Below are 14,473 nucleotides of genomic sequence, written 5' to 3'. Positions count from 1 at the left end.
TGATGAAATCCAATCACAATATTTTTTGTTTTCCTCATTTGTGACACTGAGAAGCAAACTCTGTTCTCTAACAGAAACATTTCAGTGTAACATGCAAACATAATTTTCCAAAGCAAGAAAAATTGGACCTTTGTAGAACAGTGTACACTCCCTTTCCTGCCCTGGTTGCAACAAGTCTCAGTTATCTCCGGATGGAAGACCCAGCTTTGAGAACCACATTCTTTTTCTCTCAGTATCAGTTTATCAGCTCCCTCTTTTTCTAAGTGCAAGAAAAAACGCTTCTTGGTAACTATCTAGAGGACTCTTGGCCTGAAAATAGGATCCTCTGAGAGTTTGGTGTGATATTATAACATGCAAGGGTTTGATATTAATATTAAAGCCCCTCCTTTTGTAGTTTGCACTTGCCTCCACTAGTAGCTCTCAAGCCCTGGCTGCACATTATGATTACCTGGGGAGCTTTTAGAACCTGTAATGGCCTGGGAATTGGTACAGTTTAACACTCTGCTAATGTAAGGTCTGAGTCACTTTGTTTAAGCCTTGTGTCTTATCCCAAAATGAGGGTTATGTTTTACGAGAATAGATGAACCTGTATACATTTATTGTTATAAATGGTTTATTGTCTCTTTTTTAACATCTTATTTTACACTTCCTCTCTTTATGCTTCCTTTTTGTTTCCTTTGAATTCCTTTTTCTTTTTCTTTTTTTTCTCTCCCTTTGGATAAATTGACTGCTATGCTTTTCCCCTTTGGTAATTTTGAAGATAAGCTACTTTATAGTCTATTACTAATTACACTCACCATCTTTAAAAACATACTTTAACCTATATTTCTCAAAGTAACCACAGAAACTATATAACAGAATTTCTTGCAAGATGAGGACATTAACATACTTCCTTGCTCCCACTTTATTCTTTATATCAGTATAATCTGCAATATTTTACCCTGGGGTTTGGGCAGGAGTGATATCTTATATCTTCTCTTCCAAAGAATAATTGTTACATTTGCATTCTGTTTTATAACTATATTTATAGGAATTATTTAAATTCTTTACTATATGGTTGATTTGCTTGTTGCTAATGTTTTTTAAAATTTTTTATTAACCATAACTTTCCCATATTTGAGTTATTCATTTTAATTCATCTCTTAGTTCTGTAGAAAACATCTTCAAGTGGTTTTTTATGAGTGTTATGTGAATAATATATTTTTGAAGTTGGGAGCGATTGTCTTTGTTGTTTAACAAATTGGCTGGGTCATACTCTTTTCTATTCTAAATTATATAGGGATCGATCTGTACTGTGTCTAAGAGAAATGCGTTGAGGATCATGGCACAATATTTTTCCCTAGTTTCTAGAAATGATACAGGTGTCTACTTATTTTTGAAGACTTTGTTCAATTCTGTTGGTTGGGCCTTGGAACGGGGTGGGGATGTGAGGCACACATGTTCATGTCACCATCTTTTCAGAGGTCATCAACCATTAAATAGTCATTGATTCATTCAGTAAATATTGATTGAGCACCTACAACATGCTAGGCATTATGGGAGCCATTAAGGGTTCAGAAGAATCAGACAAGGTATCTGCTCTCATGGAGTATATGTGTATGTATTAGAGAGAAAGAGGGACAGACCATAAAGGTTCAACCTGCTACACAAAGCTCTCCCATCAAATTCAAAAGATAATTTTAGGGAGTGATAGGTAGAGCTACCATATATACCTCCTTAAAATGGCGCCCCTGTGGCTTTACAACATGGCAACTCTGGAAAAGGGGTATGAGAAAAAAGAATAAAGTGATGGCGTGTGGGTGAGGACTCAGGTATGTTAATTAAATCCTCCTCTGCACCAAATTCATTTATTCACATGCTTAGAGTGCCCGTGACGATCTTCTCTCTGAGACTATAGCACTTTTCTTTGTCTCCACTTTGCTGTGATGTTGTCCTACTAGTAATCAGGCCATGTGATTTTTTTCCCCTTCTGTCTTCAAGGTAGTTGTCTTTGTTAGGTAAGGAGTCCTCACTATTTGCATTATGCTCCCCACTGGATGACCACAAAACTGGACGATGGGATAGCTCTGTGAGGGCATCCATGTCTGGCCTAGAGCCCCCAGTGCAGTGCAGATGTAATGGTTGGGGTTGATAGATGGATCTTCAGCAGGTTCTAAGAGTACCCTTCAGGACTCCACTGTTAGACTTAGGCCCAGTGGACAGTACTTTTCTCAAAGTGGGAGACAGTTTTGAGGGGCAGCTCAGAGCTTGGCCCCTGGGGTCAAACAGATTTAAATTTGCATCGATTTACGTAGATTTGAATTTGCTCTTACCATTTAGTGACATCACAACCTTCACAAGTTAGTTAACCTCCGTTTGCCTCAGTCTCTTCATCTTTAAATTGGGTTAATAACAGTACCTACTTTATAGTGTTATTGTGACAGTTAAATTGAATAATTGATAAAAGTGTTTCAAACAGTGCCTGCACTTAATAAATCTCCACTAATATATAATAATAATTAAACTCTTTCTATACTTATAAAATACAGAGACTACAAGAGATTAGGCTGGACATGTATGGCTGCAGACCAGGTTCACTTTGCTGAATTTGATGGGAGGGCTTTGTATAGCAGGTTGAACCTAATGCAGAAAAGGAAAAGATGGGTGGAGTCAGGGAGAGGAAGGAGAAACTGCATATAGGCGTTGAACATTTTCTTTGTTTCGTGGGGGGTTTTCTTGCAAACATGATCTTATTTTATTTTCACCTTAGCTTCATTATATTTAATAAGTAAAAATGTTAATTTACTTAAGTTTCCATATTATTAACACCAGGCATCAATATGAATGTTCTAAAGGGATTTAAATGTTTGTCCCTTTTTTTTACCTTCTTTATACTTTCATATGTTAAACATGTTTAGAATGAGCCTATATCATTTTTGCAGTTAGAAAAATTAAATATTGTTTTCATTTTGAAAAAATATCACCCAGAAACCCATTACTCTAGTACAGTTTTTATTTGGGGGCTCCTGTCCAGTCTATCCATATATAAATATTTAATAGCTATAATCAAAAGTGTACATATACTTTTATGATCTACAATTTTACTTAAAATTATATTTAATATTCTTTGTATTGGGTTATATTTATTACTTTAATAATTGCATCAATTATTAAATTTAATAATTGCATCAATTAAAGTTCAAACTGCATCTGTTAAAGGCTATCATATACCTCAGATTATTGAACTGACATATAGGTTGTTCACATTTTTTCTTTAATAAAATTATGTCACTATAAACATCTTTGTCCATTTTTTCTTTTGAATTAATTCCTAGAGATTACTGAGTCAGAATATTTGAATAGTGTTTTGGCTGTTGATAAGAATTCATATATTCCCTTCCAAAAGGATTATATCAGCTTTACACTCCAACTGGCAATAAATACATATGAGTTTCCATGAAGCCTCAGCAATATTTTTTCTTTATATTTTCCCAGTGAAATGGACTGTATTTTCATATTAATTCTATTTCCTCTCATATGACTCCTCTGAGCATACTCTATGCTCATCTTGATGGTGTTCTTAAAAACTTTAAAAGCTCTAATTCAATACCTGGATTTGCCCTTTGGCATATTGGTTGCAATTATTTTTTTATTCTGTTATTTTCTTTTTTAATTTTGGTTTTGTGTTTGTTTGTTTTTCCATTTATAGCACTTTCCTTGCCTCAGCCTCGTTCCAGAGTCTGTTAGTCACTGGCATGAAAAGGGTTTAAAATAAAGGTTTTCAGAATAGTGGATCCTTAGGGTAAAGTAGGAAAGATAACAAGAAGTGGGCAGGCATCGAGATGAGGCACTATCACCTCTCTCCCCTAGTTTCTTCCAAAGCTTTGATCTCTGAAAGATGGTGCTTATCGAGCATTTCTTCAGCATAGTTTTGTAGCTTTGCAGTTGTCAGAATCCCCAGGCTACCCGTATCTCTTTCCCACCAAAAACGTTTAAAGGAGAGAAATGGACTTGCAATATCTCCACCCTGGTTTCCCCCTGGGGGAATCTCAGAGCTGGGCACTGTGACTGCACTGAAGCTTGAGTGGTAGTTTTTCCCCAACACGAGTGACCAGGAGCATGAGACACTCCCTGGGGTGAGCACAGTGAGAGAAGAAGAGGGGGCCAAGAGAAGTTTGCCATGAGGGACCCTTCCCAGAGCCATGCCCAGCATGGAACCCAGCATGTCTCCCACCCAGAGCTCAGAGCCCAGCCAGTCCAGCCCAACCCTTATGTCACCCTTTCTATTGCTCTTTAGATTAAGGAAACACTCCTCTGCCAGCTCTCAGTGGCCTGGGGACACTTACTGACCTTCAGTGCTCTTCTCTTGCAGTTTCCTGCTTCTTCAACTTTACCAGTCCCTCTGGGGTCGTCCTTTCTCCCAACTACCCGGAGGACTATGGCAACCACCTGCACTGTGTCTGGCTCATCCTGGCCCGGCCGGAGAGCCGCATCCACCTGGCCTTCAACGACATTGATGTGGAGCCTCAATTTGACTTCCTCGTCATCAAGGATGGGGCCACCGCCGAGGCCCCAGTCCTAGGCACCTTCTCAGGAAACCAGCTTCCTTCTTCCATCACCAGCAGTGGCCACGTGGCCCGTCTCGAGTTCCAGACTGACCATTCCACGGGGAAGAGAGGCTTCAACATCACCTTTACCAGTGAGTCCTCTCTCTGTTTCCAGCTGATCATCCCTCTGAGTGTCAGTCTCTGAGATGGTCGGGGGTGCTCCCATGGAGGAGTGTTATGTGTGGGGGGCCAGTTCAAGGGCATTGCAGGGCTATAGCACCTGGGCTTAGGGCTCCAGCATGACATGAAAAGCATAAAGCGCTGGCTGCTGGGCAGGGTACTTTTTCCTGTGGAGTCATTCTCTTTCGAGCATTTATTTCCTATCGATGTGATGTATAATGTAAACGGAGCCTAGGACCTCATTTCTCCCTCCCACCCCCTACCTTCTAGAAGACCTAGCTAGAACCAAGAAGGGCCCAAAGGAGAGCATGCCTCTGTCATCTTCTCACTCGTTACTGATCCCTCTCTGATGTGCTCCCCTGGGCTTTGAATGCCCACTTAATGCTGACTTCAGGTATTCTGGTGGGGCGGCTCACACTTGGTTTTGCCCGGTACCCATTCCCATAGTCAAATCAGAAACAAAAGTCTGGAGCAGTGTTTCTGTTGGACGCTAATTAGAGCCAACTCTTGGGGCTCTTTCTCATCGTGCCTTTCAGGTCCACAGTTTAAAAGCTGTCAACTCCAGTTTCAATTCTAGGCCCCTTCTAGAAGTAACCTGAAGCTCGATGGTGGTTATTTTCATTTCTTTGTTTCCTGGGGTTATAATGAGGGTGGGGGTGGGGACAGAAACTTGTAAACTCGAAATAGCAAGCTGCCAAAGGCAGCAAGAAGTGCTTATCAGGTTATAATAAGCTGTAGATCCAGCAACCTTGGCTGATGGCAAATAGCCAAACAGCTATAGCTAGGTCTCCCTGAGCAGTAACGATCCTTTCCCAGTCGCTGTTTATGAATGCAAGTCCCCAATTCAAGCTCCGCTGTGTGCACATAATCACACACATAAAGCTGGCCCCCCTGGTGCTTTTTGACAAAACTGATCTCCTCCCTCCCCGCACCTTCATCCTTGGCATAGAGGTCCTACCTCCTTGACCCACCTGTCTCTGAGGTCTCGTTGAGCTGAAGATAATATATTCCAAATGGAAAGCCTTTGGGGACCCCAGATTCTAAGGGACTGCCCAAGCAAAAGCCCCTCCTTAACATTCCCCTCAGCACCTTCCTTAGGACACCAGACTTGCTGGAAACGATGGACCTTCCCAGGCCATGCCTCCTCCAGGGCGTTCCTGTTACCCCACCTATGGGCAGGAGGAAGCACAGCCCTGTTCTTTCTTACCCGATTTTCCCGATCTAGCAATGCAGCTCTAGCTTTTAGCTTCTCTGTCCTCATCCCTGCTTTCCCATGAGACCATGAGCTCTGAAGGCGTGCTGGAATGTATTACTTATCTTGCTATTCCCTCTGCCCACACAGGGTCTGGTATGTGGTAAGGCTCAGTTAATGTTTATTGAATGGAAAGATCCATGAATGACTCAGTGCTTTCTGGCCTGGTAAAGTGGGAAGAAGGGTACGAGGTACCCAGGGAAGTCCACTGGTCCAGGATCGTGAGGGTTGAGAACTCTGCAGGGTCAAAGTAGGTGTGGACCCCTATGGGGAATCTGTGGCAAATGGGTGCTCATAGTCTCCTTGGAAAACCAAATCCTAGTAAGTCCCCCTTTTCCAGGAAAGGAGCAAGCTCTGTATCCTTGGGGGAGAAAAGGCAAAAGGCAATGGACCTTACCTGAGGGTCAGTCTCTTCCCTTGCATTCCTCTCCAAAGTTTCTCCATTGTAAAAATGATACACATCCAACATGTAAGTATTCAAAAAACAGGGGGCAGGTGGAAGAAAAAATGCTAACTACCTCCCAAAATCCCCCCAGTCATAAATGATTCTCATCAACATTTGGTGAATGCTATTACAGACATCAGATATTTTTCTGTACACTTACACAGACAGATAGCTAGATGAATAAGTAGAAATAATTTATTTAAATCTGGGCTCTATCCTAGACCTGCTGAATCATGATGCAACTAATGAAACAATAGTCCACAGACAAGTGTCTGGGAACTAGTGTATTCTCCACTACAGGACATGCATCTCCTAAGTCACATGACAATTGATGATCATCGAGGCTGAACTAGAATTTGCCCTGATAGCTCTAGCTCTCTCCAGAGCAAGAGAGCATTTGGCTTCCCCTTAAAATGACTTGAAATCTGTGTCCCTGTAACAAGGACCAGGGATCTCATCTCCACTCTAGCTTCTTCAAGTAAACCTCATCCTTCTTCCATATGGAGCATCTTCAACAATGATGATAATACCTACTGTTTACTGAGCACCTACTGAACGAGCACTCTATGGTCATCACTGCTGACCCACCACAAACTTCATAAGCTAAGATATAACTTGTTTCGCACACCAGGAAGCTGAGGTTTGAAAAGGTACCTAGGCAGAACTGGGCAGTATTTAAATCTTTGACTTAGAGCTTTTGCTCACGGGTGTTAGAAAATAGCTCTGTGTCCCTTTTGTGTGTGTACATGTATGTGTGTGTATGAACACGTGTGTGTGTGTCTGATGTGGTTTTGAATAGACAGTCTCCTAGACTTGTAGCTTCAAGTACCATTTTCTTCCCACCCCATATTACTAAATGTCAGGGCAACCTCATGGTCCTAGTTTTTAGTGAAGAAAGGATGGGAGTCTGAAGCCTGGGCCAACCTGGGCTTTACATTTCAGAGGGAAGGGCGGTGGGGTCTCTGTGGAAGTTCTGCAAGGTATCATGACAATCATTTTCATGTCAGAAGCTCTCACAGCTCATCTTCAGTAGGAAGGATTGCCAAGTTTACAAGCTTCTTGCCTCCAGCAGGATTCAACAGCCTCCAGGGTTGCTTCCCTTTCTGGTCCTGCAAGTGTTTCAATCACTAGAGTATTTCAGAGACTTGTAAATTGAGTTCTTTAAACTGACCCTTTCCCCTGCAGCCTTGGAACCTGGTTTCTACTGCAAAGCCATCATCCTTCAAAGAGCAGGAATGCAAAAAGGGTGTGGCTCCAGAGACTTGAGGTTGAGAACTGATGGGGGAAGGCTGGGAATGTGCTTGGTGAAGATGGAGTGGGAAGGGGAAGAAGGAAGGGAACTCATATTTAAGGAGTACTTACCACCTATTAGAAGCTGTACCACACATTCTCCATTTTCCTCTTTATATCAGTTTTCATTTTATTTCTATCCCAGAATGACCCTGCAAGTAAAAGTATGATCTCATTTTATAGGTCAGGAAACAGAGGTTCGGCAAGATTACATAAGTTTCCCAGAACCGTGTAACTAACAAGAGGCAAAGCTCGATTAAACCCAAAAGAATTGACTCTTTCCTCCTCCACCAACACCACTGCATTATCAATCACCTGGGAGGGTGAGAGGCAGCCTGACCAGAGGCAAGGGAATGAAGGAAATGGGTTCAGATTCCATGGGTTGATTCCAGGGCACCTACTTTATGATCCTCAGTGTCTATTAGTGTCACAGGATTTAGAGTCCAGCTCACCTGCCACATAAACGATCCCATCACTTTCTGAGGTTAGGACAATGTGGAATGGATTTGACATTGAAGAGATGGATCTGCTCCTTAAGCCTCAATTTTCTTATTTGCAAACTGGGGTAATAATATGTACTTCATGGAATCATATGATGTAAATGAGCTAACATGAGAAATGCTTAGCCCACTGCCTGACTTATAAATGTTCATTGGAATGAAATTGGATTAGGTGCTCAGAAAAGCAGGAGATCCAAGTTTAACGACCATCTGCTTTATGCCACACATGGCACAGCAGTCCCCAGTTCTGGTACCTGGTGGGTTCTTAGGGAAATGTGGAAGTCTAAAGTTCACCATCATAATGAAGCTGATTTTCTTTGGGGAGGATTTATCTGCACACTCTTTCTGCCTAATCACGTCCTTGACCCCTATCCACACAGCTTTCCGACACAACGAGTGCCCAGACCCCGGCGTTCCCGTAAATGGCAAACGGTTTGGTGACAGCCTCCAGCTGGGAAGTTCCATCTCCTTCCTCTGTGACGAAGGCTTCCTTGGGACTCAGGGCTCAGAGACCATCACCTGCATCCTGAAGGAGGGCAGCGTGGTCTGGAACAGCGCGGTGCTGCGGTGTGAAGGTATGTGCCTGCTGGGCTGGGGCCGTGGCTGTCAACAGGAGAGGCTGAGGAGGGGGACCAAGTGGCCTGCACTACGGTACTCCATTTCCATATCTTCCTTCCTCTTCAAGGCCACCCTCTCGCCCTCACGCTGGAATGGCAGGCGCTTTATGGGACCACTTTGCATAGAAATTTAAATTGTAACCAGAGACTAAACTGGAGAAACACTGGTTCTAAACCGTAAGGCATCAAAAACACCTCTCCTTTCTCCTGGGAACTCTCTCGATATCACAGCCATTGGGAGCCCTGCTGCCAGCTCCTGCCCAGGGGAGCTCCATCAGCCCAAAGTTTTGGCAGCGCTGTGAGTTTTTGAATGTTCAAGCTGCCTGCCCCTTTTTCCTTCTCTACATGCTGATTTTCCCCAATGCCCTGGGCATCTTCTAGTCATGGCCTTTGTGCTTCTGTTAAATGCTTCCTGGTTATCTTTACAGTCATCGCCAGGAGGCTAAGGGCAGACCTCCGAGAAGGAAGTACAAGGGGTATATTGGTTCCTCCTCAATCCTGCTTTGACACACAGAACAGATTTTGACTCAATTTCAAAGACCAATCATCTCTTCCACCAAACTCCAGGCATTTAAAACACAAATTAAGCTTCTTGAGGGCAGGATCATGTCAAATCTATGTACCAACCAGAGTGCCTGGCACAGAACAGGCCCTCCATAAATATTCGTGAATAATGGATGAAGAGAGTGTATCCCACAGGCCTTTGGAGACAGTGACAGTGTCCAAGGAGGCAGGGGCTGTGGTTCTGTTCCTTTAGGAGCCAGAAAGTTTATTGCTTTCCTCTCACTTAAGGAACAGAAGGTGGAGATCTAAGAGACCTCTCTACATATCCCACCTCCAAACCCAAATCTGAGCACCTGGGCCAGCAGGTGAGAAGAACAGGAGAACAAAGAGGGGGTGTGGCTTAGATCAAGCACTGCCCCAGAGCTGACAGGTGGGGGTAGGAGAGGAGAGACCATTGGAGCGCACGGTGCATGCGGCAGAGGGTCTATGGGCTTTCAAGTCAGAGGGGCCTGGGCTGGAATCTTGGCAGGTCACCTTTTCCCTCTGAGCTTCTGTTTCTTCAGCTGAAAAAGAATGGAGGGTGGTAATAATAAGATACATATGTAAGGGAAGTTCCTGGCATAAAGTAAATACTCAAAAATATTAGCTGTTTTCTCACTGTTTCGTAAGCTCCATGAGGTTAAACACTCATCCTTGGCCTCATATTCCCACAACTAGCATACTGTTTGGCACTTCAGTGCTCAGTCAGTACTGGTTGATGAATCACTGGATGGATGGATGGATGGATGGATGGATGGATGGCCAGCCGGCCTTTTAACTATGTTAGGGCCTCCCTAATGGTCTCCAGAGCCCTGACTCTCACCAGACTGCCTTTTGTCTCCATCCTGAAGCTTACCAGCTGAGTCATCCCGAGCAAGCGACCTGACTACTCTGTGCCTCAGCTGACCCATCTGTAAAGTGTGGTCAATAACGGGAATCTCCTCCCAGGGCTGTCTCGAGCAAGCACCGCTCTTGGAGCAGCATGCCTGGCAGAGGCAGCACTCGATGCATGTTGGCTGTGAGCATCATTTTAACCTAATTTTAACCATTTCTTCATTGGCCCAATCAAATGAGTACCACTTCACTTGGGAAGATGCGTCAAGTGGTGCAGTTCCATCTTTCCAGGTGCCCGCCCCAATCATGACGTGAACAGACTACTTTTAGCCCTCCGAAGTCCCACCATGAGGTCTTCACAACCTCATCTGCCATTTTCTTCCAGCAGAGTGAGCACTTTGGGGAATTACACGAGCTTTAGAGTCAGAGAAACAACGCGACACTCAGAGCTCACCTCCTCCCAGCCGTGGAGCTGGGAGATTGGGTAACTTCCTTGTTGGCTGCAGGGGGATAGTCACGCGTGTCTGATGAGGCTGTTTGCAGATGGAGCAGATGACTGCAGAGCAGCCATGTGGGGCCCAGGGTCTGGGGGTTGTCCTTCGGTGGTCATTCACCTTTCCTCAGTCTGTCCCCGGTTCTCCCTCAGGCTCGCTGGTCACCCCGACTTCTGTGGTTCTCCCCGTGTTGGTCTGTCTCGAACACAACATTTCCCTGCTGTCTCTCCCTCATCTGATCTTTCCTTTCTGCTAATGCCTTTTGTTCTCCGTGGGCCACCACCAGACCACTCTATTGGACACTTGGTCTCAGCACTATTACATCTTTCTTTACCAGTTCCATAGGCCTGGTCCTATCTCCCCACTGAGATTCTCCCCACCTCCGGGACAGAAGCCCAGGCCCCAGTGCCAGTGGGGACTCAGTCCCCATGGAGCTGACCTCCCTGAAGAGGCATCAGGGCTTGGTAATTACAGAATCCTCTCCTCCCCACTGCTGCCCTCCTGGCTCAGGTGCTCCTAGCCCATGGTTCTGCCAGGGCCATGTATCGCTCAAGACCATGCGTGAATGCGGAAAGGAAGCTGACTGTTGTTAGTGGGCCTTAATGCAGCTCACTACGTCACAGGCAAAGTCCTAATTTTGAAATTAAAACCATCTCATTCATTCTGTCCCTGGAGGGGACAGTAGGCAATCAAAAATTGGTGGGCAGCCTTGTGGAGAGATCCTGACTTGGCATGGGGGAGAGCCTGCCCAGTTTTCTCAGAGTGATGAGCATGTGCTGCTAACCTGGTTTTGGGGACCCGAGGAGCAGCACAGCAGAGGGTTAGAGTGAGATGCCACCTGGGGTGGCCAAGTCCCAGACCTAAAACTGTAGAGTGAGTCAGGTAAAGAAACCCCTCAGAATCTGGCCCCCACAAGGCCCCTTTTCCCCCTGTGTCCCAGCCTTGGGAGAACCCTGCTTTGTAATTAGCATCTTTGTCTTTTTCAGTTTTCTAGTTTTGTTTTTGATTAAGTATCCCCACCTTGTGGACAATTAAATGTAGAAGCTAATGGTCTTTTAAAAAATCTTTTAATATATGCTAAGAGCCACTTAGCTTTTGAGAGACTGTAATGGGACAAGGAAGAAAATGGCTTCTTCTCCTAAATTTAGAAAAAAGGATGATCGTCTGGCTAATCAAAAGCCGAGGTTGGCAAATTTTTCTTAAAGGGCCAGCTGGGCAGCATTTTCAGCCTCGTGGGCCGTAAGGTCTCTACCCATCTTTATGTGAAAACAGCCTGTGACAACACATAAGTGAATGGGCCGAATTTGGCCCCTGGGCTATAATTTGCTGACTTCTGATCTCGAGAACAGAGGATATAAGGGATCCATATGTTTAAAATCAGAAATGTCCTAAGAAAGACTTCAGGTAGAGAAAGCATCTAAAAAGGACTTCCTGGTTATCTCCCCACCACATTCATCTTTTCTTGTCTCTTTTAAGAAAGAACCAACTAATTATACCCCACTATGATAAGTGTTTTACTTACTCATTTCAGCCTAGGAAATAGTATTGTCCCCACTGGGGCACAGAGAGGTTAAGTCGCTTGCCCAGGAGCCTCCCAGCTTGTAAGCAGCATAGCTAGAATTCAGACTCAGGTTCTTGGCTACACTGTTACTGTATTGTTCTTGAATTATATCACTAGAGAGAATATCATTTCAAACAGGTTTATGAAAGACTTAAAAGCATCCACAAATAGGATGAAAAGCAGGTTTTCTACTTTCCATATCCCGGTAGAAAATTAAAACAAAAGGAAACATATTGTCAATCGCAAAAGACAAAGACAAGACGCCACATGGAAGCATCAGAAATTGTCAGCATAAAACAAAATGACAGCAATAAGACAAACATATCACTTATGACAATAAAGGTAATTAAACTCTCAATTAAAAGACAAAGACTGAAACTGGATTTTTTTAAAAAATGTTGATTACAAGAAATACACAGGGATAAAAAGGAGATGAATTTTCTACAGTGTATCTACAGAGTATGATTTTTTTTTTATCTTTAAAGTCATACTTAGTGGTTGTAAAATATTTAAATAATATACAAGTGCAATGAAGTTCAAAGTGAAAATACTCATTTCCCAATACCACTTTCCAGAGGAAAGTGAGTTAACAGCTTGGTATGAACACACCCACATTTTTTTTTCTATCTGTATATACAAAATGTGTTACTTTTATAATCAGAAAATTTTAAAGTCCTATAGGAAAGAAAGAAGGTCAGTTCTCCTCAGTCCGACAGGAGAACTCTAAGTGATGGCTATCCAAGGAAAAAGTAAGGGCAATTATTAAGTTTCTAACATCTTATTTAATCTTCTTGTCACTCTTGTGAGAAATGTATTATTATGCTCTATACATGAGAATTCTGCAAGCTGATGAGGTGAATTGACTTGCCTGAGATTCCACCTGGTAATAATAGAGAAGTTATCATGTGCTAAATACTAGACCAAGTGCTTTACATACACTGTCCTATTGAATCCTCCTGACAATGCTATGAGGTAGGTACTATTATTACCCTCATTTCACATATGAGGAAACCAAAGCACAGAGTGGTTAAGTAATTTGCCCAAGATCACACAGCTAAGTGAATGGGAGTCAGAATTCAACTCCAGATATTCTGGTTCCAGAACCATCACTTTTAATCAACTATATGAATCCAAAGTTTGTTCTTCTTTCACTCTACCAAAAAATGGTGGCAGATAAGTGGTGAGGGGCACAGGTGGGTGGTGGGGAAGCCCGGCTGGAAGGAGTAGAAGCCCAGAGGCAAAGGCTTTTACTACCTCTAGTCATTCCCACTAGATGCTTAGTCAACTAAAGCCCCTTTGAGGGAAGCAGGCAGGGTGGGCATTCCCACATCCACCCGCAGTGGTTAGAAAGGCAGACTCTGGAGCCAGACCACCCAGGTTCAGGTCTTGACTCTGTCACTTTCTAGCTGTGTTTCTGGACCAGTTGCCTCTTTACACCTGTTTTCTCAGCTATGGAATAAAGCGAATCCCAGTACTCACCTTCTAGGTGGTTGCGAGGGTGAACGTACAGGAAAAGAAAAGGCATATAAATTACAACTTCTTTGTGTCATTCTATCGTGTCACCATTTCCCAGTTGCCTCTTGCCTTGTACAACTTCAGCATCAGAGGTCAGGAGAGAAGGGTCATCTCTCTCAGGGACACTAGTCCCTCATCAGGAGCCCAATGTATTAATCATCTTGTGCCGCCATAACAAAATACCACAGACTAGGTGGCTTAAACAACAGAAATTTGTTTTCTCACAGTTCTGGAGGCTGGAAGTCCAAGATCAAGGTGCTAGCAGGGTTGGTTTCTCTTGAAGCCTCTCTTCTTGGCTAGCAGATGGCTGCCTTCTTGCTGTGTCTTCACACGGCCTTTCTTCTGTGTGCATGTGCACTTCTAGTGTCTCTTCCTCCACTCATAAGGACACCAGACCTAGTGGATTAGGGCCCCACCCTTATGGCCTCATTCAACCTTAATTACCTCCTTACTGGCTCCATCTCCAAAGATAGTCACATTCGTATTAGTACTTCAACCTGTGAATTTGGGGGACACAACTCAGTCATGTTGCCCAGAATCTGTACCTTTCAGCCAGTATTTTATTCCCTTGACAGAATATTTATTGAGCGCCCACTTTATGCCAGGCACTGGATTAGGCTCAGGGTCTCTTTTGTCTTATTGCTGAGCTCTTTTCTCTATTCATGGCAGGACCCTCCCCTCTCTTTCTTTCTTTTCCATGTGGAGAGAGAGAGAGA

At 43.7% G+C, this 14,473-nt stretch overlaps 1 protein-coding gene across 7 annotated transcripts in view; it reads left to right on the top strand.

The window, feature by feature from the left end:
• CSMD2 (CUB and Sushi multiple domains 2) overlaps positions 1-14,473 on the top strand; it is a 545,384-nt gene that overhangs the window by 349,304 nt on the left and 181,607 nt on the right. For all 7 annotated transcript variants that reach the window (XM_039837029.1, XM_039837028.1, XM_039837026.1 and 4 more), the window contains 2 exons: positions 4,352-4,678; positions 8,574-8,768. In XM_039837029.1, coding sequence (XP_039692963.1) covers positions 4,352-4,678; positions 8,574-8,768 — 522 coding nt within the window. The remainder of the gene's footprint in view (positions 1-4,351; positions 4,679-8,573; positions 8,769-14,473) is intronic.

This window comes from Pteropus medius, unplaced genomic scaffold (genome assembly GCF_902729225.1).
Source record: "Pteropus medius unplaced genomic scaffold, Ma_sr-lr_union100, whole genome shotgun sequence".
Lineage (NCBI taxonomy): Eukaryota > Metazoa > Chordata > Mammalia > Chiroptera > Pteropodidae > Pteropus > Pteropus medius.
Note: the sequence above shows the minus strand (reverse complement) of the source record. Positions and strands in the feature narration are given on the sequence as shown.